Here is a 26175-nt window from a genome sequence, read left to right as displayed (position 1 = left end):
ACACCTCTTTGTACCTACACACAAGGAACCAATGCAACCACCATTTCTGAAGTGGTATGATGCTAATACTCGATGTAAGTATCACTCTAGCAATCCAGGTCATACCATCGAGAATTGCTTAGCATTGAAATATAAGGTGCAAGATCTCATAAGGTCAGGAAAGATAAATTTTTAGTGAGAGAATACACCGAATGTTGATACGAATCCATTATCAAACCACAATCGAACAATTAATGATATAACTGAAGAAAAGAGCCTTCAAAGGAAAAGAGTGGAAGAAATCATAACCTCACTCGAATGACTCTTCGAAATCTTGAGGAAGGCAAATCTAATTCATGCTGAGCCACCCAGGTTTGTATTGGGAATTGATATGGATCTTGAGGACACTCTATCCAAGTTTTCCCAACGTTCAGGGAACATGTACAGTATCTCATAGATTATTTCCAGCTAGAGACATGAGAGGGTGTTAAGACTAATGAGATAAATACGTTATATACGAAACCTATCACCATCGTATATGAAAAGAAAACCCTTATTGAAAAAGAGTCTACCTTAAAGGCTGTACAGGATGATGTGTTGGTCATCAGGGTTCCTAGCCCTTTTAAGTATGGACATAACCAACGAATTCCTTGGAGATATGATTATGAGGTGGTTGGATCTGATGCCAACTAAGTGGCATAACTCGAAGTGGGCGTTGTTACAAGTCAAACACAGTGGGGAAAGAACCTCGCGGTAAGGAAGTGATTTTAGAAAATCAACCAAAAATTGATGATGAAGAAGCCAATAAGAAAATGAGGGAGGACCAAAAGGGAGAAGTTAAGAATGATGAAGTTGATGAATTTTTACATCTGATAAAGTACAACGAGTATAGCATGGTCGAGCAGTTGAACAAAACACCAGAAATAATTTCTCTGCTATAACTACTTTTGAACTCAGAGCCATACAGGGAGGCTTTTGAATGAATTCTAAAACAAGCTTACATCACTCATAATGTGTCAGTAGATAATATCAGTCATTTAGCAGGGGGCATTTTGGCCCCAAATTACATATCTTTCAATGATGATGAAATACCCCTGGATGGAAGAGGAAGTACCAAGGCACTACACATCTTAGTAAAGTATAAAACTTATTCCGTGGCTAAGGTTTTGATCGACAATGGGTCATCGATCAACGTCCTAAATTTGTCAACATTACCTAAGCTGACCGTGGACACCTCATACATGGTTTCGAGCCCTTTAGTGGTTCAAGCTTTTGATGGCACCAAAAGAAGCGTGATTGGCGAAATAGAGATTCCCTTATTGGTAGGAGTCATTAATTTTCTTATTTGCTTTTAGGTGATGGACATAACGTCTTCTTACAGTATGCTGTTGGGACGCCCCTTGATTCATTCGGCTGGAATGGTACCATCGTCCTTACACCAAAGATTAAAATTTGTAGTCGATCAAAATTTGTGCATCGTGCAAGGCGAAAAGGACTTGTTGGTAGCTAGCTTGCCAAATTCTCCTTTCATAAAAGTGGATGATGATGTTATAGAGAGTTTTTTCCAGACCTTTAAGATTGCCACTACGTCTTACGTGGCAGAGGGAATGCGAGCCCCTAAGCCTTATGTGCCACGAACAATGAACATGTTATTTTCCCAGAAAGAAGGGAGGGGTTGGTAAATCTACTTTGGTTTAGGAAATGAACTATAAGGTATCTCAAAACCCATTTTTGTTCCCACTCAGAAGGATACAAGAGGATTGGGATATAAGCCCACAAGGGAGGATGTCGAGAGGATGTGTAAATAGCGGAGAGCAAAGAGGTTGGCCCGTATGGCTGGAAAGAAAGTCGTGGAACCTCCTTTGATTTGTCTTCCACTATCTGAGACCTTTTACTCCATGGGATTCGAGCACTAGGAAAGGACCTCAATCAAGTTAATGATTAATGGAGATGTAGTGACTCTAAATATGATTGGCAATAGGGTACATATGTCAGGAGACAGGGTTCGCTACGACCTTTCCACCTTGGACAACTGGCAGCTCATACCATTACCTTCTATCCTTAAGTCCTCTGATATGTAACCATTTTTAAGATTTTTTATATCAAATTTTAATATTATTCAGTTAATTTAATTTCCTTAAAAAATCCATGTAAAAATGTTTTATCTTTAATGAAATCAAATTTGGATCATGTCTCTAGTCCCTTTTATTCATTCAATCATTTTTATTCATATAGTAATATATATACTCATAATTATTTCAAAGATATACCTCATGAATTGATAAATGGTCCAAAAGACATATTTGAATCAAATTCTCATAATTGTGTTCACTATAATGATCATGGAATAGAAGAGGAGGAAGTTGTACTATATGAGTTTTTTAGGCTAGTTGTGTAACACCCCTTACTCGGGACCGTCACCAGAGTCGAGCACGAGGCGTTACCTGACTTAACTTACTAATCCGGGGCATAAAATTTTATTTTAAAATTAATTTATTTAAATTCATTAAATATATCCCTAAAAAAGGCCATCGAGACCTTAAAACATGGAATTGAAATGTTTGGGACCAAACCGGGAACATTAAAAATTTTTCGAATACTTAGACAAATCAAAACAATCTATTTCATTATTCCTTATAAAATTTCCCACTTGCGTCATAGTCACTAAATAAATCATAACTGGAGTAAAAAAAACTCAAAATTTAAATTCATGAATTTTTCCTAAAACTAGACTCATATATCTTCTTACTAATTTTTTTCTAGAATTTTTGGTCTAGCCAATTGGTATAGTTTATTAGTTAAAGTTTCCCCTGTTGCACTATTCGACTACTCTGACCTCTCCTCACTACGAATCAATTTTCTCCTTGTAAAAAATTTAAATAACCATTCCATTTGTTTCTCTTGAAAGTAGATTCACTAATAAATCTATAAATATAAACTATAACTCCTAATTCTTTTTGTACAATTTTTAGTGAATTTATAAATTCAAAATAGGGGATTCAGAAATTGCTCTAACCCTATCTCACTAAAATTCAAATATCTGTTAATATACACTCCTTTTGCTTACTCTATTTCTTTCATATGAAAATAGATTCAATAAGCTTTAATTTTATATCTCATTCATCACCTAATTCCATTTCTACTATTCTTGGTGATTTTTCAAGATCACATCACTGCTGCTGTTCAATACTATTTTAATGCTAATTTCACCTTTTCATGATTTCTTTGTATGAACTACCATTTAGGCATACATAACACCGAAACATGTTCTTCATTAGTCATTTCAACAACTAATCATTATCAAATATTTACATACCATTCTTTAGCAATATCATAAGGACATACACACAAAATGGCTAAGTCCCTATACATGCCATAAACTAGAACATTTATAAACGAAGATACCCATTTGGTAACTTGATAGTCGATAGTGTGAAGTGATCTCCGATGACCTCCAAACCGAGCTTGCTTTTAAGTACTTTGAAACATGGGAAAGTGAAAGAAGTAAGCTTATAAATCTTAGTAAGTTCACATGTAAAATAATAAGCAATAGCAATCAATTTAGCTTACTACTACGGTGTCATAATTTGCTTAAATAATGTTTAGTTTTTACTTTCCCATCTTACTCATCGGTAACCTTACCAAAAGGCTCAGAATACAAAAGGCACCTTACTTAATAGCTTGCTTACATACCTGCAACATCTCACTTAACACATGAGTACTCTTTCATAATATAGGCATATTGCCAATCATGTCATAAAGTGTCACAAGCATAATTGAAAACTCATCACTTACTTAATACTTGGTAATCTCAATTACTTACAATCTCAATATTAAATAAGCCTTAAATACATACCTGTACTCTTTCTTTATGTTCTCACCTTGTCATTTCTTTGACTTAGTCTTTGGATTACTCGGGAACCTTTTTCCTTTTCGAACTTACCATTGCCATGTCTTGACATGGTCTTAAGTGGTATCCTTGCCTTATGAACTCACCAATGCCATGCCTTGGCATGGTCTTACATGGGACCTTTGCCTTATAGTAACTCATCAATGCCATGTCTTGACATGGTCTTACATGATTTCCTTGCCTTATAGAACTTATCAATGCCATGCCTTGGCATGGTCTTACATGATATCATTATCTTACCAAATGCCATGTTCCAAACATGGTCTTACATGGTATCCTTATATTAGTGCCAATGCTACATCTTGATGTAGTCTTACATGGAGTCCTTAATCAATGCCGATGCCATCTTGACAAAGTCTTACACGAGATCCTTACCTTACCAATGCCATGTCTTGACATGGTCTTACATAGTATCCTTAACCGTCAATTCCTCCTTAAATGCCATGTTATGAACATGGACTTTTCCGTAAATTATTCCTCAATTTCCATGGTACAACCATAGACTTTGAAATATCAATGCCTTGCCAAGTCATAGCTGAAAGCTGAAACATACTTGCTCAAATTCTCAAGGTTAGTCGCATAACTCAATAATAACAATAATTGCATAATAATAGAATGCTACTCAACTTACATACTTACATTATCAATCTCATCATATCATCAACTTAACTTATTCTCATAAAACTATGCTAGTCAATACTTTCTTGTTATCATACAAAGCCATAATACAAAATATGGTCTTACATATAAATTATACAAGTTCTATTTCCAATATTGAATTATTATTGAACATTAATCATTATATCTGAAACATACTAAAGTATTTATGGCCAACATATCAATTTATCATTCAAATATGCATAATTAAATGCTTATTAAACATATGAATTTACCTTGATACCAAAACGACCATTTTACCAACTTTCCCTATTTTCGATTTTTTCTCCCGTTCTAGGTTCAAATCTCACTTTCCAGGATTATTAAGCTTGGAAAGCTTGGAAACCCTAATCATGGCTTCCCCCATGCTATATTTGGCCTCCATGAAGAATATGGACCAATTTTGGCTTTATTTTCCCTTTTTAATTCTTTTAATTACTAAATGACCAAAATGCCCTTAAAGGCTTTTCTTTCAAATTTGTCCTATTCTTGCCCATTTTTGTCCAAACTTAAATATAATGGCCTAATTACTAAATAAGGACCTCCACTTTAATAACCCATTTCAATTAAATCCCCTTTATTATCTAGAACACACATTTTGCTAATTTTACAATTTAGTCCTAATTATCAAATTAGGCACTTATACTTAAAATTTCTTCACAAAATTTTTACACAATTATTCAGTCAATAAATAAACCTTAAAACTTAATCGGAATAAATTTTTTTGACCTCGGATTCGTGGTTTCACAACCACTATTCCGTTTAGGCCCTATTTCGGGATGTTACAAGTTGAACAGCAAAAGAAGCTTGTAGTACCCCACTTGTTGGGAACATATTTGACCAATCTGGGTGATAATGAGGTAAGAAAGGAAATTAGGATTGGAACCCCTCTCATGCTAGAGCAAAGTCAATTGTTGAAGGATCTACTCATTGAGTTTTCAGATGTGTTTGCATGGTCATAGCAAGATATAATGGGTTTGACACCAATATTGTGGAACGCAAGCTACCTCTAAAATCAGATTGCAAGCTCGTATACCAGATGTTAAGAAGGATGAAACCTAAAATATTGTTGAAGATTAAAGAAGAGGTCAAGAAAGAATTTGATGCCGGATTTCTGGAAGTAACTAAATACCCAAAGTGGGTGGCGAATATTGTACCAATGCATGAAAAGGATGGGAAAGTCAGAATGTACATCAATTATGTAGATTTGAATCGAAACAACCCTAAGGATAATTTTTTGTTACCTCATATAGACACACTGGTGGATAGCACCGCTAAACATTGTGTTTCCTCTTTTATGGATGGATTCTCGGGGTATAATCAATCAAAATGGTAAGGGAGGACATGGAAAAGACCATGTTCATCACAACCTAGGGAACTTTTTGTTATAGGGTCATGCAATTTGGTCTAAAAAATGCTGGGGCAACGTATCAATGAGCAATGGTGACACTGTTTCATGACATGATGCATAAAAAGATTGAAGTTTACATTGATGATATGATAGCAAAGTTCGCTAAGGAGGAAAGTCATGTGGAAAACCTTTGCAAACTATTTGAAATATTGAAAAAATACAAATTGAGATTGAATCTAGTAAAATGTACCTTTGGGGTAAAGTCAGAGAAGCTATTAGGTTTGGTAGTGAGTGAACGGGGAATTGAAATAGACCTGGATAATGTTCAAAAAATTCAAGATTTGACACCCCTTAAAACTCAAAAGGAGGTAGGAAGTTTTTTGGGACAGTTAAATTACGTGCCTCGTTTTATCTCACAGTTGACAGATAAATGTGATCCCATCTTTAAGATCCTACATAAGGATAGTGATGGTGAATGGACTGAAGATTGTCAAAAACCGTTAGAAAAAGTAAAAGAGTATTTGGCTAAGCCACTAATTTTGATTCCCTCAATGCTAGGAAGACCTTTGATTTTGTTTTTGGTAGTGTTAGATAATTCCATAGGTTGTGTTTTGGGGAAACGAGATGGTTCAAACAAGAAAGATCACACAATCTATTATCTAAACAAGAAGTTCATATGAAGCCAAGTATTCCCATCTGGAAAAAGATGTGTTGCACTTTAGCATGGACCGCGCGTCGACTAAGGCAAAACATGTTGTATCACACCACTTTTCTCATCGTAAAGTTGGACCCTTTAAAGTACATTTTTGAGAAGCCATTATTGTCAGGGAGAGTTGCTCATTGGCAAGTGGTTTTGCCCGCGTATGACATCGTCTACGTGTCCCAAAATGCTATAAAAGGAAGCATTGTCGCGGAATTTCTAGTGGATCGCGTAAAAGAGGAATATGAGCCATAAGTTTTGATTTTTTTAGAAAAAGAGATCATGTCAATTTTGAAGTGCGAAGAAGAAATTTGGAGGGTGTATTTTAATGGAGCATCCAACATGATCGGGCATGGGATTGGGGCAGTACTAATCTCCCTAAGTGGCTAGTACTTTCCCGCTATAGCTAAACTGAAGTTCACCTGTACAAACAATGTAGCTGAATACGAGGCATGCATTTTGGCACTTTAAATCTCCATTGAGAGACAGATTAGGGTTTTAAAATTTTTTGGTGACTCAGCATCAGTTATTTACTAATTAAGAGGAGAATGGTAAATATGGGATTCCAAGCTGATTCACTATCATACATATATGCATGGACTAAAAAAAGAGTTTGATGATGTTCACTTTTGTCATTTTCCAAGAGAAGAAAACCGGTTAGTAGATGCATTAATTACTCTAGTCGCCATGTTTAAAGTAGGATCCAAAACAGAAGTGCAACTTATACAGCTAAGGGTTAAGGACTCGCCGGCCTATTGTGCGGGAGTATAATTGAGAACAGATGGGAAACCATGGTATGTTGACATTAAGCAGTATTTGCAATACCAGTAATACTTGGATTGCACCTCAGAAAATGATAAATGAATAATTAGGAGGATGGCTATGGGTTTCTTCTTGGACGTTGAGTTTTTGTACAAAAGAGGATGCGACCAAACCTTGTTGAGATGTGTCGACACAAAAGAGGCGAATCAGATAATGAAGGAAATCCATGATGGAGTATGTGGAGCACATAATAACGGCATATACTGATAAGGCAAATCATTAGGGTGGGATATTTTTGGTTGACGTTGGAACGAAATTGTTTAAATTATGCTCAGAAATGTCATAAATGTTATATTTATGCAGATAGTATTTACGCTCATTCTACCAATCTTTATGTCTAGGCGCCTCCTTGGCCATTCTCAATGTGGGGCATGAATGTTATTGGCCCCATCTCATCGAAAGCATCAAACGGGCATCGCTTCATCTTTTTAGTGATTGATTATTTCACCAAATGGGTCGAAGCTGCTTCATATGTCAATGTAACTCGATTAGTGATCTATAAATTTCTAAAAAAAAAAGAGGTCATTTATCGGTACGGTTTACCAGAAAGAATTACCTCAGATAATGCTAAGAACTTGAACAATGCCTTGATAGAAGAGGTTTGCAAAAAATTTAAGATCAAGCATCACAATTCTACGCCATATAGTCCAAAAATGAATGGGGCAGTCGAGGCTGCAAACAAGAATATCAAGAAGATTATTTCCAAGACAACAGAAACTTATAAGGATTGGCATGAGAAACTCCCTTTTGGTCTCCATGCATACCGCGCATCAGTAAGAAATTCGGCTGAAGCTACTCTATTTTCATTAGTGTATGGTATGGAGGTCATTTTACCTATCGAGGTTCAAATCCCATCTCTATGAGTGTTGAGGGAGGTGCAACTAGAAGAGGCTGAATGGATGCAAGAGAGATATAAGTAGTTGAATTTAATTGAGGAAAAGAGATTAGTAGCTTTATGTCATGGCCAGTTGTATCAACAAAGAATGATGAAGGCCTTTAACAAGAAGGTGTGACCAAGGCAATTCAGAGAATGGGATTTGGTACTGAAGAAGATCCTGCCATATGTTCATGATCATCGGGGAAAATTGACACCAAAATGGGAGGGGTCGTATGTGGTGAAGAAAGCTTTCTCTGGTGGAGCATTGATTCTCGCTGAAATAGACAAAGACGAGATGTTGAATCCTGTAAATTTTGATGCAGTAAAAAAATATTTTGCTTAAAAACTAAGCTTGATTGTTCTTAAAGAGTTATTCGCATTGAGTAACACTGGTTGTTTCTGTTTTTCTTTTCTTTGTTTTTCATGTTTGAGATTATGTTTTACCTTGGAATCTTGCATTCTCCTTAAGGTTAATTACTTGAATAAGTTAGTCATGTTCAAAGTGACGAATAACATTTTTGAAATAGCCTTCACTTGAAGAAAATTTCATCCTTTGTTAACCATTTTGGGTCATATTGTTTGTTCAAAATTTACCTTTGCCGAAGGATCACCCTCCACATTGGAGGACATTTTGTGAGGTTTTGGGTATGGATCGATGATTTTACAATATTGTGAGACAAACATGAGATTACACGCAATTCACATTGAAAAGATGGATGCATTTCCAAGAATGACCTTGTGATGAGATTAACCGTATTTTGAAATGATAAATGACATTCTTTTGTTTTCCCCGTCACTTAGAGAAAATCATATCCCTTGCTACCCCATTTTGAGCCTACTATACTTTCTTTCTAAACCCTAATTAAAGTCATCCATTGAATATCATGGATTGAAAAGAAAGCCCATGAAAAATGAAAGTAAAATTCTAAATTCTTGATCTCATTTTGAAAAACGAAAAAAATGAATTAAGGAAAGCGAATAAGAAACAAAAAAGAAAGGAAATAAGAAGGAGTAAAAGCGAAGAAAAATGATTGAGAGATGGAATGAGTAATCAAAAATTCAAAATAGCTTATCATGGTTTTTATACTCTTTCACATAATATATATTTTAGCCTAAAAACCTTTCTCTGATTGACCCTTAATCCTTAGACCACGTTACAACACTTAAAAGACCATTTTGATTGAATATGTTTGTTTAAATCAAGAAGTTAATCCTTGGGAAATTATGAACATCTTCAAGAACATAAAAGAGGGAGATGAACTCTAGGGTGAAAACTCAAAAATGAGCAGTCTAGAGAGATTTCTAAAAATAGGAAAAAGACAAAAAAAAAAGATATGAAATACCTTGGAGGATAATGAAGATTTCCAGAAGAAATTGATCCTTCAGTACAAGCCCTGAAATCATCTATTTGAGACAATTTTAGCCCTTTCTTTGGCAACCAAATTCGAGCCAATACTATAACCTTAGAACAAGTCCATCTCTGATTGCTTATGGCTGGCTTAAATTAGGGAATTAATCTACTTGGAGGATGTAAGAGTCTATAGAAAGAAGATTTTGCTTAAATCTAGAAAAATGAAAAAAAAACAAAAAGAAAACAAAAAAGACAAAAAAGAAACCAAAAAAATAAAGAGAGAGCAAGAGAAAGGAGCTATATTGAAGAATATCTACTTTAATACGCAATTTCACAAAAGAACATGGTACAAGGTTCATAGTTAGAACAGTCCAAAGTTAGGAAAAGATAATTCAGTTTAATGAGAATTAACAAGTTGACTCTCAATGCAAGAAATTTATGTTTCAAGGGTGGATTTATGAAATCCATAGCACCAAATTTGTTAAATGAATTATCATTTGAAAATTTAATTTACGAGTCATAAAATCATTTTGAAATTTGTTAAGGTGATATCCTATGAAATTTGACTTTCATGATATGTTGTGTGTGGATAGGGATTTGATATTTTTCAACCTAAAAACATGATTCTCAAAATGATTACCTTTTATGAAAAATTCAAGAAATGAAGAAAAGAAAACATTCATTTCATTTAGATGCCTACGTATAGAGATGCATTTACTTTTCGTTGAATTTAGAGACCCAAGTGTAGAGGTCCATTCACTTTTCATTGCATCTAGAGACCTAGGTGTAGAGGTCCATTCACTTTTCATTGCATCTAAAGACCCAGGTGTAGAAGTCTATTCACTTTTCATTGCATTTAGAGACCCAGGTGTAGAAGTCTGTTTACTTTTCATTGTATTGACTTTTCATTGCATTTAGAGGCCCATGTTTGGTATCTACTTTCCTAGTTTTGGATAACGTAATATGTTTTGATCTGTTTAGATTTTGGTAATTGCAAAAACTTGTTATTTCTTTTACTGCGATGTTGAGTGGGATTTGATAATGGTTAGGTGTCTATGTATTTGTACGTTCCTTACTATGCAAGCCACAAACAAAGAGGGCAGCTGTGGACACTCAATTTTGTCTGAGCTCGATAAGGGGCCCATTTAAATTTTATTCTCTCTTGGGCTGTTCGGAGCCCCCCCGATTTTGGTCTATTTAAGACCTTTATTTTTCTTTTCTTTTTTCTTCTTTCCTTTTTGGGCCTGTCAAAGGCTCAAATTATTATTATCATCACTGCTATTACTATTATTAAATAATATTATTATCATTTTTTACAAATAAGAAAGATTAAAATATATATATATAAACATGAAAGGAAAAAAAAAAAGAGTCTTTTCATTATTTTTGTTCTTAAAAAAAGGTGAAAAAAACACAACAACTATAAGCATTCTATTTCTTTCTCTTTTTTTTTCTCTTTCTTTTCTTCTATCTTTTTTTTGGCCATAGACATGTCATGAGGGATGAAATTTGAGCTCCAATGAAGGGGACGTCACCGGACCGTCGATCCTCCGCCCCTAGGAGCCCCCAAAAATCCCCTTTTTTCCCTTCCCTTTCTAAAGTAAATGTTTTTTTTTAAAAAAGGCTTGATTTTGGGAAAAGTTTTTATTTTTTTTAAAAGAGAAAGTTTAGATTTTAACAAATAAAGATCTATTTTTTTAGTTATTTTAAAGGAAAGTTTAAATTTTTAAACTAAAATATTTATTTTTTTCAACTATTTCAAAGTAAAAGCTTTAATCTTTAAAGAAAAAATAATGTTTTTTGATAAAAAAGAGGAGAAATAGATTCTGAAAAATAAAAATCTATTTTTAAGTCATTTTAAAGGAAAGTTTAAATTTTTAAAATAAAGTTTTTTTTAACTATTTTGAAATAAGGTTTTGATTTTTAAGAAAAGTAATGATTTTTTCTAAAGAAAATTTTGATTTTGTAAAAAAAAATAATTTTTCAGCCATTGTACGCAGCGGCTCCACCACCGGAGGCCGAAGAGCCCAACGACTGCTCGGTGGTGGAGCCATGGCCAATGTAGAAGTTGGAAGAGAAAAAGGAAGAGTTTTTTTTTTGAAAAACAATGAGGTTATAATAAAAGAATAAATTTTTTTTCATTTATAGGTGCCAAAAATGAGTAATTTATTCCCACCCCTTACTTTTTAAATTTACAAAAAAAACCTCTTTTTTTACAGCACCGCCCTCGTTCTCTGACCTATTCACACCCGTAACCCTTTTATTTATTTAAACATTCGATTTAATCCGAAATTTAAAAATTAAAAGTAAATTAATTGCTACATCAATCATCTGTCTTCTACATTTTTCATCTTTTAGTCTTAAAATCAAGCTATGTTTTTCATCTTTTAGTCCTAAAATCAAGCTATGTCATTTTGTTTCCATCTTTAATAAATAATTTATACTTATATCTTCCATTTCACTTGCATTTATACATCATATATTTAATGTTAATTATGTACTTTATTTTAATGTTTTATATTTATTCACACTTGTATAATTTTTATTTATTTTCATGTCTATTTATATTTTTTTTACACATTCCCCTTACATACATTTTAACATTATTTATTTATATTACTTTGATTCTTTTATTGTATTATGAATAAGGTGTATTATTGTTATTATTATCATCATCATGTTAAGGTCTTATTTATTTCATTTTTCTTTTTATTATTGCCATTTTGAAATAGTTTTAACTTTTCATTAACTTTAGCCAATTTAATTAATTTTCGATTTTATTACTATTCATTTTAAAAGAGGGAACTTTAGTTCATTTTTTCATCCTATAATTATTGACATAAAGTTAGTTAAGTAGGTGTTATATTTTAATGAAACCATAAGATTTTTACATTTGGATTTAGGTTAGTCCTTAAGATCTTACCTACCATTTACCTTAGAAAAATTATAAATAATATGTAAGATATTTTTTAGGGTTTTAAATTAGTTTTAAATATCGTATAAGATTAGAATCTTAAGATAATATGTAAATATTTTTTAGGACTTCATTTAAGATCAAAAATAAATATTTTTGTAGGTGAATTGTAAATCATGAGTAGGCCTTTCTAAGTATTTTATTTTAGAAACTTTTGAAAGAATGCTAATAAATGTTATTTAAGATTTATTATTTTAGGATTTTGGCGAATTTAAATCTTATATCAAGAATTTTAAAGTAAGATAAATCATAAACCCGACATAGGATACTTTCATATGATCTTAATAGGTTTAATGTTATTAATTAAATATTTTTAAAATAATAATAAAAGATTGAATAAGTTGTAGATGTATTTTAATATTTCTCTTAATTCATTGATAATTTCTAGTTTTTTTTTTAGAATTCTAAAATAAAAGGGCTCCCGTAAAAGTAAAAATCTCTAATTTAAGTTTCAAACTAGATAAGTTTGGTGAACACATCTTAATCAAACTACAAGTAAACCGAAGGCATTTCCTTTTGTAATAGCCCAAAATTGGGTCTAGTTGGAACAGAGGTTTCGGGACCACAAAATCTGAGATAGAAATAATTATTTTATGATTATTTTGAGGTCTATGATCATGATTGTGTGAAAATTTCATGAAGAAATTCTATGCATAAAGTGCTCAATTTAAAGTTAGGGACTAAATTGAATAAGTTGCAAAACTTGCATTCTAGAAGTTTCTAGTATGAAATTGCTTTGAAATATTAATTAGGAGGTCTTAAATAGAAATTTGACCAATTTCTAAATGATGGACAAAAATTGGACATAGATGGAATTTTTGAAAGTTTAGTAAGGAAGGGCATTTTGGTCATTTAGTCATTAAAAGAAATAAAAAGGGAAAATAAAGCCAAAATTGACTCATCTTTCTCATGGAGGCCAAAATTAGCATGGGGGAAGCCATGGCTAGGGTTTTCAAGCTTTCCAAGCTCAATAGTAAGTCAGTTATAACCCCGTTTTTCAAGTTCTTTACGTTTTTAGAATTCCGGTAATTTGATTAAGCTTATTCTAGCAATAATTTAAGCTAGGGTTCATATTTGGAAAAATACCCATAGGTGAAATGTGTTCATTTTTTTGTTTAATAGAATATGAGGTTTTAAATTATGTTAGACAACTTGTGCTACTCGGTTTTGAGTGAAAACGAGTAAAAGAGCTTAATTAGTAAAAATACCTAATAATCATAAGTATATGTTAGAGTGAGAATTTGATGTTTCCATAGAAGGGAAAAGTGTTCAACATGTCATAAAACATAAGAATAAGGGATGAAGTTTAATTCTCGAGCCTAAGGGCAAAAGTGTAAATATGCAAAAGTTTAGGGGCAAAATTGTAATTTTTTCAAAGTTTGAGTTAAGGACTATTTTGAATAGTACATTAATTAAATAAGTAAAATATGATGTTTTAGATCCCAAAAAACGAGATTTGAACCTAGAATAAGAGAAAAATCAAAAATTGAGAAAGTTGGTAAAATGGCCGTTTTAGTATCGAGGTAAGTTCATATGTATAATAAGAATTAATTTATGCATGTTTCAATGTAAAATTGATATATTGATTATGATTTCCGAGGTGTTGAAAGTATGTAAGTTGGTATAATAATAATACAACAATAATGCTGTAATTTATATTTGAAAGTTAAATTTAGTGAATTAATTGAATTATATTAAATTAAATGATTATGGTGCCAAGTTTATGAATTGATTTAAAAATATGTCTATGGTACATGAAGTGCATTGAATTATCATACATAAATGTGATTTCTATGATTATGGATATTATGTGAAATTGTAAGTTCATATGATTTTTAATAAGGCAATGTGTAATTTAATGTTATTGTCTTGATATTAAATGAGATGTAAGTTTATATGTAAGTAATACATCAATATTACTTGTATTATGATATTTTATAATAATATTGGAAATATGTTTGTGGATAATTACTTGATTGGTGAAATTGTTGGAAAAGAGAGAGAAATCCCAGTTGAACCTTTGGAAAGATTGGATGATACAGATAGTATGTAGCTAGGTCACATGTATGGTGCTGAGTGCACATCATGTGTAAAAGAGAGCTACAAGACATTATGATGTAGCTAGGTCACATGGGTGATACTATGTGTACACCATGTAGACAAGAGAGCTACGGAATATATGTAGCTAGGTCGCATGCGTGGTTCCAGGTGAAGGACACCATGTAGACAAGAGAGCTACGAGATAAATTGGCTAGGTCACATGGGTGGTACTGAGTGCTCACCATGTGTACAAGAGAGCCGAACTATATGATGGGTGGAGCTATGTGCTGAAACCACCAAGTATCGAGGATTGATCCGAAGTGTTCAACGGGAGACTCTCTATGTATTGCTTTGTGAATTTTGTGATGAATAAGTGTAGGAATTTGATTATGTGAATGATGTGTTCATTAAGTGACCAGGATGTGGTGAGGTTATAAACAAGTAAGTTATACATGAGGATGATTTTATAGTGACCTTGTGATCCTGGGCCTATACTTGTGATGTATGAAATGTGGTGAAAATGATTTGTGATATGTATGTTAAAATGAGGTTAATACAAAGAAAGTGTGAAAGAGTTAATTAGCAATAAAACTGTTTTAGACAGTAGCAGTGATGTGATTTTGAAAAATAACCAAAAATAGTAGAAATTGAATCAGAGACTGAATGAGATATCAAATTAAACCTTAATGAGTCTATTTTCATATAAAAGAAACAGAGCAAGAAAAGGAGTTCTATATTTTGAGATATTTATGTTTTTGTGAGACTGGTTCAGAATGATTACGTGATCCCGTATTCTGAATTTGGAAAATCACAAAACTTTGGATAAAAATAATTAGAGGCTTAAACTTATATTTTTAAAATCCGTAATGAGTGTATTTTCAATATAAATCAACAATAACATTATCCGAGTTCTGTACTATGAGATAATTAATTTTTAGTGAAGAGAGGTCAGAACTGTCAGAAAGTGAAACAAGGGAAATTTTAATGAATAAACTGTACTTATTGGCTAAATAAAAAATTATCAAAATTTTATGGTGGAAATATATGTGAGTCTAGTTTTAGGAGAAATTTAAGGATCTTAATTTGGAGCTCTGTAGCTCGAATTATAAATAAGTAAGTGACTATGACTCGTGTGGACAGTTTAATGTGAGCATTTATTAGTAAATTGTGAAATCGTACTTACAAGAATGCTATATACATTAAGGATGTGGAATGGAGAGGAGGAGGAGGAAAATAAATATATGTGGAATACATGGAAACTATGGTATATGAAATATTGATATAATGAAATAAATGATATGTGTTTATAAGAAAACAGAAAGAGAATGATATGTATCATGACATGTATATATATATGACTAGTCTCAATGTAATACTTGTTGGGTATGGAGTTGAATTAAAATGTTTCAGGCAAACATGTTATTTTGCGTATCTGAATTGTGGTATTTTATAAAGATATGATCTAGTTTTAAATATGAATGCTTGATGATTAAGGTGAAGATATTTTGTAAGATGATAATCTTGGTATAAATGTATAAGTGGTACTATAATAAACAAGGTAAAATGAGTATGAGAGACACATGTATGATGACATACAAATGCTATGTTTGTGGTTTAATTGAGAATATTTAATCATTAAATGAATACCATGTTATATACTTTTGATTTTGTATAAGTGTGTAAGAGATTAAGGTTGACCAAAGCTTGGAAAATAGCCTAGGTATATTCCACACAGGCAGAGACACGACCATGTGTCTCAGCCGTGTATGGAACACGACTTTGGGACATGGGCGTGTGGAGCCTTAAAGCATGAAATTTCCAAGATTTTTGTAAGTTCTCGATTTAGTCCCGAACCCTTTCTAAAGTATGTTTTGGGCTTCGTAGACTCAAATAAGGGACTATGTGTAAGTGAATGAACATTTTGAAATATGAATGAAATTTTATGGCCCGTATTTTAGTTTAATGTTTGTATGTTTGTCCGATAACGTCTCGTACCTTATCCCGGCCTCGGGTACGGGTAAGGGGTGTTACACCTTTAGAATTTTTATTTAAGATTTTCATAAGATTTTAGCTTAGATTAAGACATTAATGTGCTTAAATAAAAAAATCTAGCTCTTAAGACTCCGTAAGACTATCCCTTGATAGGTGTTGTGGGGATGCTATGACCTTCCTCACACGTAATTGTACTCCCGAATCCGAAATTTGGTTATGAGATCAAGTCTAGATTTTTCGGATTTTTCCGTAGTATTAATTCTAGATTTTTGGATGACAGGTGGCAAACCAATCTAACCCTAATTAGTTAGTGGAGACTCTTAGTTAATTTAGGCCCTCCTTGTCTAGCTTCACTTACTAAGCAACGTTATGACAACCTTCTTCCTTATGACATTACCACGATAGTGTTGGGAATCATATGAACGTTTCCTAAACCAATACAAGCAATTTCGGTGTTCATTTCTTTCATGAAACTGTGTATCCAATGAGACACCGATGTTTTCTTCTTTCTTTTGAATTCAAGGAGGTTTCCCACAAGCCAAGTGTAGGGCCTGGCGGAAGAGACGGTTGCTTAGCCTTTTGGACCTTGCCTTGCCATTGGGGTTTGAAGAGGTAACAGAAAGCAAAAATGATGAAAGCCATCATAATTGCTAAAGAAACGATTTCCATGGCAGTATGGAAATGAAGAAGTGCCAGGTGTCACTTACTAATAATCTTAGTGATTTTGGGTGTACTTTACTCATTTTTATTAATGAGAAAACAATACATAAGAAGGTGGTGCGTAAGTGAGTACACCCCATACAAACACCGAAGTAAGCCACAACAGGACATACATAATTAAAAACAATTTCATTAGAACCAAGCCACAAACAGGTCTCCTTTGTCAACCCACATCTTAGACAAGGAGTTAATCACTGTATTTCACTTTCACTTGAAAAAGAGTAGACATGGGGTGGCAATCGTGGCTTTGCAACAGCTAGCAGTGGTTTAGCCAGAAAGGGAACTCCCCTTCCTGGACATAGATCAATGGTTCCCTGGTTAGTAGGGATGCTCCAAACGAATCCTTGCAATAGCCTCGCAAACATCATGGTAGTCATCGAGCTTCCAAGCACCACTCCGGGGCACCCTCTCCTTCCTCTACCGAATGTAAACAACCGCAAATCTAGCTCTGCAAGCACCACTTCTTCGCCTTTATTACAATCCTGGAGGTGACGTTCTGGCTTGAACTCGCATGGCTCGTCCCAAACTTTAGGGTTTTGACCAAGCCCAACCCGACTAAGTATCACATGGCTACCCTTAGGGATGAAGTAGTCGCCCACTGTTGTATCAGTCACGGATACGTGAGGAGCGTTAAATGGTGCAACGGGATGGAGTCTAAAGGCTTCTCTCGTGCATGCCTTAACGTAGTTCAGTTGTGGGAAATCAGATTCTTGTACTAACCTATCTTTCCCAACCACATTATCTAATTCTTCTTTATCCTTTTTTAACATTTTTGGATTATTCAACATCTCTGCAAATGCCCATTCTAAGGCATTTGATGGATTATCCACTGATCCAATCATAATTTCCTGAAAATTAAGTTGAAAAAAAGAGAGATTATCAATATATAGGGGTGATTTTCTATGATAACACGTGTATATTATTGTTGGTGCTATAACTGAAACTAACAGATTCAGTGCAGACTTGTTAAGCAAGTCTCGAGACTTGCTGAGCAAACAAGAGAATTCGAGCAGAAGAAAGGAAGAAAAGCTAAGAAAATTAAGAGAAAATTGATGAACAAACTGAACTTCATTCATAAAATGCATAATGGCATAATGCCAATACATAAAACAGGCACTAAGCTTGTCAAAAACAGTAAGTAATTACCTAAACATCACCTACCTCCACTAATGACATGGAAACTTGAAATTTTGGTTGTAAACTTACACAAAGTTGTGTTTACAGCTCATACATAAGCTAATTACATCAGTCAACAATCTAACTTAGTTAGAAATGAACTAAGATTACATTTCATTGACTAGGAAATACAAAATAAACAAAATAAGCTTGCATCAGTAGCTCCTGCATGACTTGGTCTTCATGGCCTGCATGCTGTCGAGTTTGCTGCATGCTGAACCAACTTCATCACTCCTCATTGGTTTGCATGGAGCAAACACCTAGCTTCTTTCTTAGACATTCGAACCTTGTGACACTAAGGGCTTTGGTTAAAATGTCTGCAAGTTGATCCTCTGAATTACAGTGGATCAGCTCTACTTCCTGAGCTTGCTCCATTTCTCGAACAACATGCAACTTGATGCTGAAATGTTTTGTTCTTCCATGGAACACTGGATTTTTAGCAATTGCTATTGCAGATTGGTTGTCACAGAAGATCTCAGTAGCTTCCTCTTGATTCACATTCAAGTCAGCCAATATTTTCCTTAGCCATATGGCTTGGTTGACAGCACTTGCTGTTGCCACATACTCTGCTTCAGCAGTAGATTGAGCTACTAGACTTTGCTTCTTTGAGCTCCAGCAAAACATGGCTGAACCAAGGTTAAAAGCATACCCTGAGGTGCTTTTCATGTCATCTATCGAGCCAGCCCAGTCACTATCAGTGTAGCCAACCAGCTTCAGATTTCCTTCTTTGCTGTACTTCAAACCATAGTTTAAAGTGCCTTTGACATATCTCAGCACTCTCTTTGCAGCTTGGAAGTGCTTCTCATTGCAACAATGCAAGAACCTTGAGAGCAATCCTACAACATACATGATGTCTGGTCTAGTGGCAGTCAAGTATAGCAAGCAACCAACTAGACTCCTGTAGGTTGTTTCACAAACTTTCTTAAAATCACCTTAGCTCGATAGTTTTTCTCCAATAGCAATAGGTGTTTTAGTTGCCTTGCTGTTTTGCATGGAGAACTTGGTCAGAATCTTTGTGGCAAATCTTCTCTGGCTTAGAAATATCTCATTCTGTACTTGAGACACCTCCATTCCAAGAAAGTATGACATCTCCCCAAGATCAGACATTTCAAACACTTCCTGCATCTTGGTCTTGAAATCAGCCAGCACTACTCGATCTCCTCCTGTCACCAGAAGATCATCAACATACAGGGACACAATGAGTTGTATTTGTGTCCCTTGTTTCTTGACATACAGTGTTGGCTCACTCTTGCTTCGATCGAATCCCAGATCAGTCAAGTAGCCATTGATTCTGCTATACCAAGCCCTTGGAGCCTGTTTTAATCCATATAGGGCCTTCTTCAATTTGTAGATCATATGCTCTCTGCCAGCTATTTCAAACCCTTGTGGTTGTTCAACATAGATGTCTTCATCTAAGAAACCATTCAGAAAGGCTAATTTCACATCAAGTTGATGGATCTTCCATTCGAGCTGTGCTGCTAAGGCTATCAGCAGTCTGATGGTGTCGAGCCTGGCCACTGGTGCAAAGGTCTCCAGGTAGTCCAAGCCATACCTCTGACTGAACCCCTTGACAACTAGCCTTGCTTTCAGCTTGTTCAAGGTACCATCAGCATTCTGCTTGGCTTTGTACACCCATTTCACCCCAATCACCTTCCTTTTGACTGGCCTTTCAACCAATTCCCAGGTCTGGTTCTTCTCAATCATGCTGATCTCCTCAGCCATTGCCTGCTTCCACCCTTGCTGAGCCTCAGCCTCTTCAAAGTTGCTTGGTTCAGCTATGGCTACATGAGCCCTTTCATAAATTTTAGCCAATGGCCTTGTTCCTCTGACTGGTTCATCATCAATATCCATTTCAGGGACATTTTGGTCTGGCTCAGCTTGGTCTGCTGCAAGTTCTTCAGAAACTTCTTCAGGTTCATGTCTTTCCCAGTTCCAACATGACCTCTCATCAAATACCACATCCCTGCTTACTGACACTTTGTTTGTTGAAGGATCTAAAATCCTATAGCCCTTCTTAACATTGCTATAGCCCACCAAAACACCAGGTCGAGCCCTTTCAGACAATTTGTCCCTTTTAACAGCAGGTACATGTGCATAACAGATGCATCCAAAGACCTTCAGATGAGCCAGTGATGGCTTGAAGCTAAACCAGGCCTCGAATGGGGTCTTTTGATCCAAAGCCTTGGTTGGAAGTCTATTTTGAATGTATGTTGCAGTGTTAACTGCTTCTACACATAGTGCTTTAGGCAGATTCTTCTGAATCATCAAGCACCTGGCCATATCCATCAAACTCCTATTCTTCCTTTCACTTACCCCATTCTGCTGAGGTGTATATGTGTTGGTAAGTTGATGTTTGATGCCTGCCTTATCACAGAAGGCTTGGAACTGAGCTGAGGTGTACTCAGTCCCATTATCAAACCTTATGGTCTTCACCTTGCAGCCTGTTTCAGTCTCAGCAGCAGTTTTGAACTTCTAAAACACAGTGGCCACTTCTGATTTCTGTTTTAAGAAGTAAATCCAGCAATATCTCGAGAAATCATCAATGAACAGTATGAAATACCTGTTTCCACTTAATGACTCAGTCTTCATAGGGCCACACACATCAGTATGCACCAGTTGGAGTTTTTCAGAGGCTCTCCAGGCTTGATTCGAGGGAAATGGGAGTCTGGCCTGCTTTCCTAGCTGACATACTTCACATACATCATCATGGTCCACTGAGTTGATGAAGTTTTCAGCCAGGTCTTCTCTGATAATTCGGGCCATCGATATGAAGTTGGCATGTCCCAGTCTTTGATGCCACAGATTGGATTCATCTGAAGTGGCTGTGTAGGCAATGTCTGACTTCTTTGTCCAGTCAACCACAAAGCTCTTATCAGCCATGGGGACTGCCATCAGTTTGGATCCACTTGGATCACTAATTTGGCACTGGTGGTCTTTAAACACAACTGAATAACCTTTTTCCAGTAACTGAGCTATGTTGAGCATGTTTCTGTCAATTTCAGGCACCAACAGCACATTTGAAATCACTTTGGTACCTGTAAGGGTGCATATCAGCACATCACCCTTGCCTTCAGCTTGAATAAAATGACCATTTCCTATCTTGACTTTAGTTCTATAGCTTCTGTCTAAAGACTTGAAGATTGCAGCATCAGGTGTCATGTGGTTGGTGCATCCACTGTCTAGGAGCCAACCAGATGAGGACCTTTCCTGAGCAGCTGAGCATGACATAGCAAAAACTTGCTCCTCTTGGTCACTATCCTCCTTAGCTACTCGAGCCTCAGCTTTCATCTGTTGAAACTGATTGTGCCTTGATTTGGCCTTGCTCTTACAGACTCTCTCAACATGACCCTTCTTCTTATAATGCTGACACACAGCATCTGGATTGAACCAGCATTTTTCTTCTGAATGACCAGCCTTTCTACAGTGCTTGCAAGTCTGACCTTCTCTCCTTGCAGCATCATTCTTTGGCTTGTCTCTCCAGGCCTTCTTGCCTTTGTAGGCAGTGTTTGTTCTTGCCTGAAAGGCACCTTCTTGGTGCTCCTCCAGTCTGCTTGCTCTCCTCTGCTCTTGAGCATATAGAGCATTGATCAACTCTGTCAGGGAGATGGTGGACAGGTCCCTTGAGTCCTTGAGAGATGAGATTTTTGCCTTATACCTCTCAGGCAGAGTTGCTATAACCTTCTCCACTATCCTAGCTTCATTGAACTGATCTCCAAGGAGCCTGATGCTGTTAACCACAGCCATAATCCTGTCAAAATATTGCTTGACAGTTTCTTCTTCCTTCATCTTCAAATTCTCGAAATCTCTTTTCAAGTTTAACAACTGTTGCTGCCTTGTCCTCTCTGTCCCTTGAAACTCTTCCTGCAACTTGTCCCAGGCCTGTTTTGGTGATTCACAGGCCATAATCCTTGTGAAAATCACATCAGACACTGAGTTTTGGATGCAAGACATAGCCTTGTGCCTCTTGGTCCTTTCATCAGCATGCTGCCTGATCTGAGCCACTGTTGGATTAGCTCTAAGTGGCTCTGGTTCAACATTAGAGTTGACCACCTCCCACAGATCGAAAGCCTACAGGTAGGTCTTCATTTTGACCACCCATATGTGATAGCCTTCTCCATTGAAGACTTGAGGTGCAGCTGGTGAAAAGCTTGATGAAGCCATGGATTTGTGTAACAGATCCCTTAAGAAATAGGCTCTAGATACCAATTGTTGGTGCTGTAACTGAAACTAACAGATTCAGTGCAGACTTGTTAAGCAAGTCTCGAGACTTGCTGAGCAAACAAGAGAATTCGAGCAGAAGAAAGGAAGAAAAGCTAAGAAAAATGAAGAGAAAATTGATGAACAAACTGAACTTCATTCATAAAATGCATAATGGCACAATGCCAATACATAAAACAGGCACTAAGCTTGTCAAAAACAGTAAGTAATTACCTAAACATCACCTACCTCCACTAATGACATGGAAACTTGAAATTTTGGTTGTAAACTTACACAAAGTTGTGTTTACAGCTCATACATAAGCTAATTACATCAGTCAACAATCTAACTTAGTTAGAAATGAACTAAGATTACATTTCATTGACTAGGAAATACAAAATAAACAAAATAAGCTTGCATCAGCAGCTCCTGCATGACTTGGTCTTCATGGCCTGCATGCTGTCGAGTTTGCTGCATGGTGAACCAACTTCATCAATTATAATGTCTTAGTAATCCATTTTTAATAAAGTTTAACTTGTTGGTGGCTTATATTTTGTTTAAACCAATTAGACAGAAGGAATGACGTACATTAACTTGAGCTTTGATCTCGTCCGCGGACAGTAGTGGGGTACCATTGTCATCAGTCAAAGAAACCAAAACATCAAGCAAGTCTTGAGGTTCATGTTTCTTTCCATCTCTCCATTGTTGAATCTTGTCTTCAACAATGGGATTGTTATATTTCTCTAGAATCCTAGTTCCGTCCTCCACGATTTTCTCATGCCCCTCCAGGTCGAGGCCTCTAAAAAATGGCAAGTAATCGGATATACAAAAGGAATAAATATGAATGACTAAAGCGAAAATGGCGTCGACGTATTCTTCTTCCTCAAAACCTGGTCCACCATCTGCTTTCCCTTCTCCCAAGTATCTTCGATTAAAGATCAACTTCCTCGTCACATTGCAACAATAGTGTTGGGCAACCAGCCTTAAGTCTACAAGGCCGCCTTCATTACCGTTTTTGCATTGGTTAAATACGTAACGCACGAGGTTATCAGCTTCTTCAACTCTTTTCTCATGAAGCCATCTATGTCTTTTCTGCGAGAGCATCTCGCTGACCATAACTCTATTCATTTTTCTCCACTGATCTCCTAAGGGTGATAAAGTTGCGGACAAGTATCCTTTGGAGAGGACATCAGTGGACATGGTAAGGGGTCTTGAAGCAAAAATAACATCCTGTTTTCTCAAGAATTGGAGACTGATTTCAGGACAAGTGATGGGAATCACATGAACGTTTCCTAGACAAATACAGGCAATTTCGGTGTTCATTTCTTTCATGAAACCGTGTATCCAATGAGACACCGAAGTTTTCTTCTTGTTTATGATTAATTCAGGGAAGCTTCCCACAATAGGCCAAGGTTTAGGGCCTGGCGGAAGAGAGGGCTGCTTAGGCTTTTGGGCATTGCGTTGCCTTTGAAGCTTAACGAGGTAACACAAAACAAAAGTGACGAAAACAAGTAAGGTACAGAAGCTTAGTATTGTTGTAAAAGGAGCGATGAACATAGAGTAACAGATTTCCATGGCAATTTGAAAATGATGACCAAGGAAGACACCCATGTTAGATTTCCCTCGCTATATATATACACATATACATATACATATACATATACATATACATATACATATGAGAAAATATTATATAAAACTGTGATTTCACATCATTCATATTCCTTTCCAATAGGAGAAAATAAATAAAAAATTTCCTCCATTTTTAGCTTTTCCTATTGGAACGATCTGGAATCACAATTTCATACAATTCCTTCTTATATACATATATCCAATTTTTCATATGAAACCTTGCACGAATTTAAGTGAAGTCAAATATACAAGAGACGTCTGCTTACACTGATATAATTAATATCTTTATAATCATTTATCCCAATGATATTTTAACAAATTATAAGTACGAATTTTTTCAACAACTTATATGTACCATTTAATAAAATAATTCCACCTATTGTAAAACAAAATTAATTTAATACTTTACATCATATTATTTTAAAATACATCTTTTATAAATAATTAATGTGATTTGCCTAAGTAAGTTGTGTGATCAAGGGTTGTTAGTCAACTTCACAAAAGATGGTTGTCGAGTCTCTTCCAAGACAAAAGAGAAAATTATGGAAGGGGTTAGGAACTTTGATAATTGGTATAAGGTACTACAGTTTGTGAAGTGTAACAAGTGTCTCTGAGTTAGAATTGTGGCATGAGAAATTTGGTTACATGCATTTAAAGGACTTCAAAGGTCGATCAAGTTTAAGGCTGTCAGGGGTATTCTAAATTGAATGGTGATGTCCATAAAGTTTACAACAGTTTCTTAAAAGGTAAGCAACATAGGGAGAAACATAAGAGAGTCACGTAAGGCCAAACATCCAAGTCATTATAGCTATTTCATATGGATTTGATTAGTCTTATGAAAAAAAAGACAAAACGTGATGGATTCCATTAATGTGGTGATCGGCGATGAAGGTTCATGTGGAAGAAATCAGATTAAGGGTGAGCCTTTAAAATCCTCAGTAGAATCTGTGGTGCCAATTGCTAATGACCATCCATAGATGGATGACAGAAAAAGCTGATGAGGGTGAGAAAGATGCATTTGAAATTGAGATAGAAGATCAACATGATGGATTTGACCAACCTCAGCCCTCTTTTAGAGTAAAAAAGAATCACTCTACAAGTGATATCATTTGTGACATTCATGGTTGTGTTCGAATAAGGGGGAAACATAAAAAGAACTATAGAGACATGGTAAGGTTTACATGTTATACATCATAGTTTGAGCCTAAATGTGTAGAAGAAGAATTGAATGATGCGACATGGATCCAAGCCATGCACGATAAGCTCCAAAAATTTGAAAGGAATGAAGTTTGGCAACTTGTGCCTAGACCTAGTGATTGCAACATCATTGGCACTAAGTGGATCTTCAAGAACAAGACTGATGAGTAGGGGAACATAGCTAGAAACAAAGCAAGGCTGGTTGCACAGGGATACGTTCAATTGGAAGGAGTTGATTTCGATGAGACATTTGCACTAGTGGCAAGACTTAAAGCCATAAGAATGTTGCTTTCTGTGGCCACTCATCTTGACATCAAACTATATCAAATGGATGTCAAGAGTGCCTTCCTAAATGGTTACTTGAAGTAAAAGGTATATGTGGCACAACCGCAAGATTTTGAAGATCCTATGTGTACATGTTGAGTAAAGTCTTATAGGGTCTCAAATAAGCATCTTGTGCATGGTATAAAAGGCTAACTCGGATCCTTATTGCTCAAGGTTTTGAAAGAGGTTATATTGATAAAACCTAATTTATCAAAAAGCAGAGAGGATCAACTGCTTTGGCTTAAATATACGTTGATGATATCGTATTTGGAGTCA

The 26175-nt window shown here is 35.4% G+C and overlaps 1 protein-coding gene across 1 annotated transcript; it reads right to left on the bottom strand.

Moving 5' to 3' along the window:
• Window positions 1-17564: 17564 nt before the first annotated feature.
• LOC107956325 (phenylalanine N-monooxygenase CYP79D16) lies at window positions 17565-24357 on the bottom strand. The gene is made up of 2 exons (XM_041074216.1): window positions 23335-24357; window positions 17565-18221 (listed from the first exon to the last, which is right to left on the bottom strand). The coding sequence occupies exons 1-2, from the start codon at window positions 24355-24357 to the stop codon at window positions 17565-17567; spliced, it is 1680 nt and encodes a 559-aa protein (XP_040930150.1).
• Between the last annotated feature and the right edge of the window lie 1818 nt (window positions 24358-26175).

Source organism: Gossypium hirsutum, chromosome A07 (genome assembly GCF_007990345.1).
Source record: "Gossypium hirsutum isolate 1008001.06 chromosome A07, Gossypium_hirsutum_v2.1, whole genome shotgun sequence".
In the NCBI taxonomy this organism is placed as follows: Eukaryota; Viridiplantae; Streptophyta; class Magnoliopsida; order Malvales; family Malvaceae; genus Gossypium; species Gossypium hirsutum.
Note: the sequence above shows the minus strand (reverse complement) of the source record. Positions and strands in the feature narration are given on the sequence as shown.

Bases quoted from the DNA above. Each gene is read 5' to 3' on its own strand.
- LOC107956325 (XM_041074216.1), bottom strand. From the start codon at position 24,357: ATGGGTGTCTTCCTTGGTCATCATTTTCAAATTGCCATGGAAATCTGT. The intron at 18,222-23,334 runs GTACGTCATTCC...CTTAATTTTCAG, and splicing joins AGATCAAAGCTCAAGTTAAT to GAAATTATGATTGGATCAGT.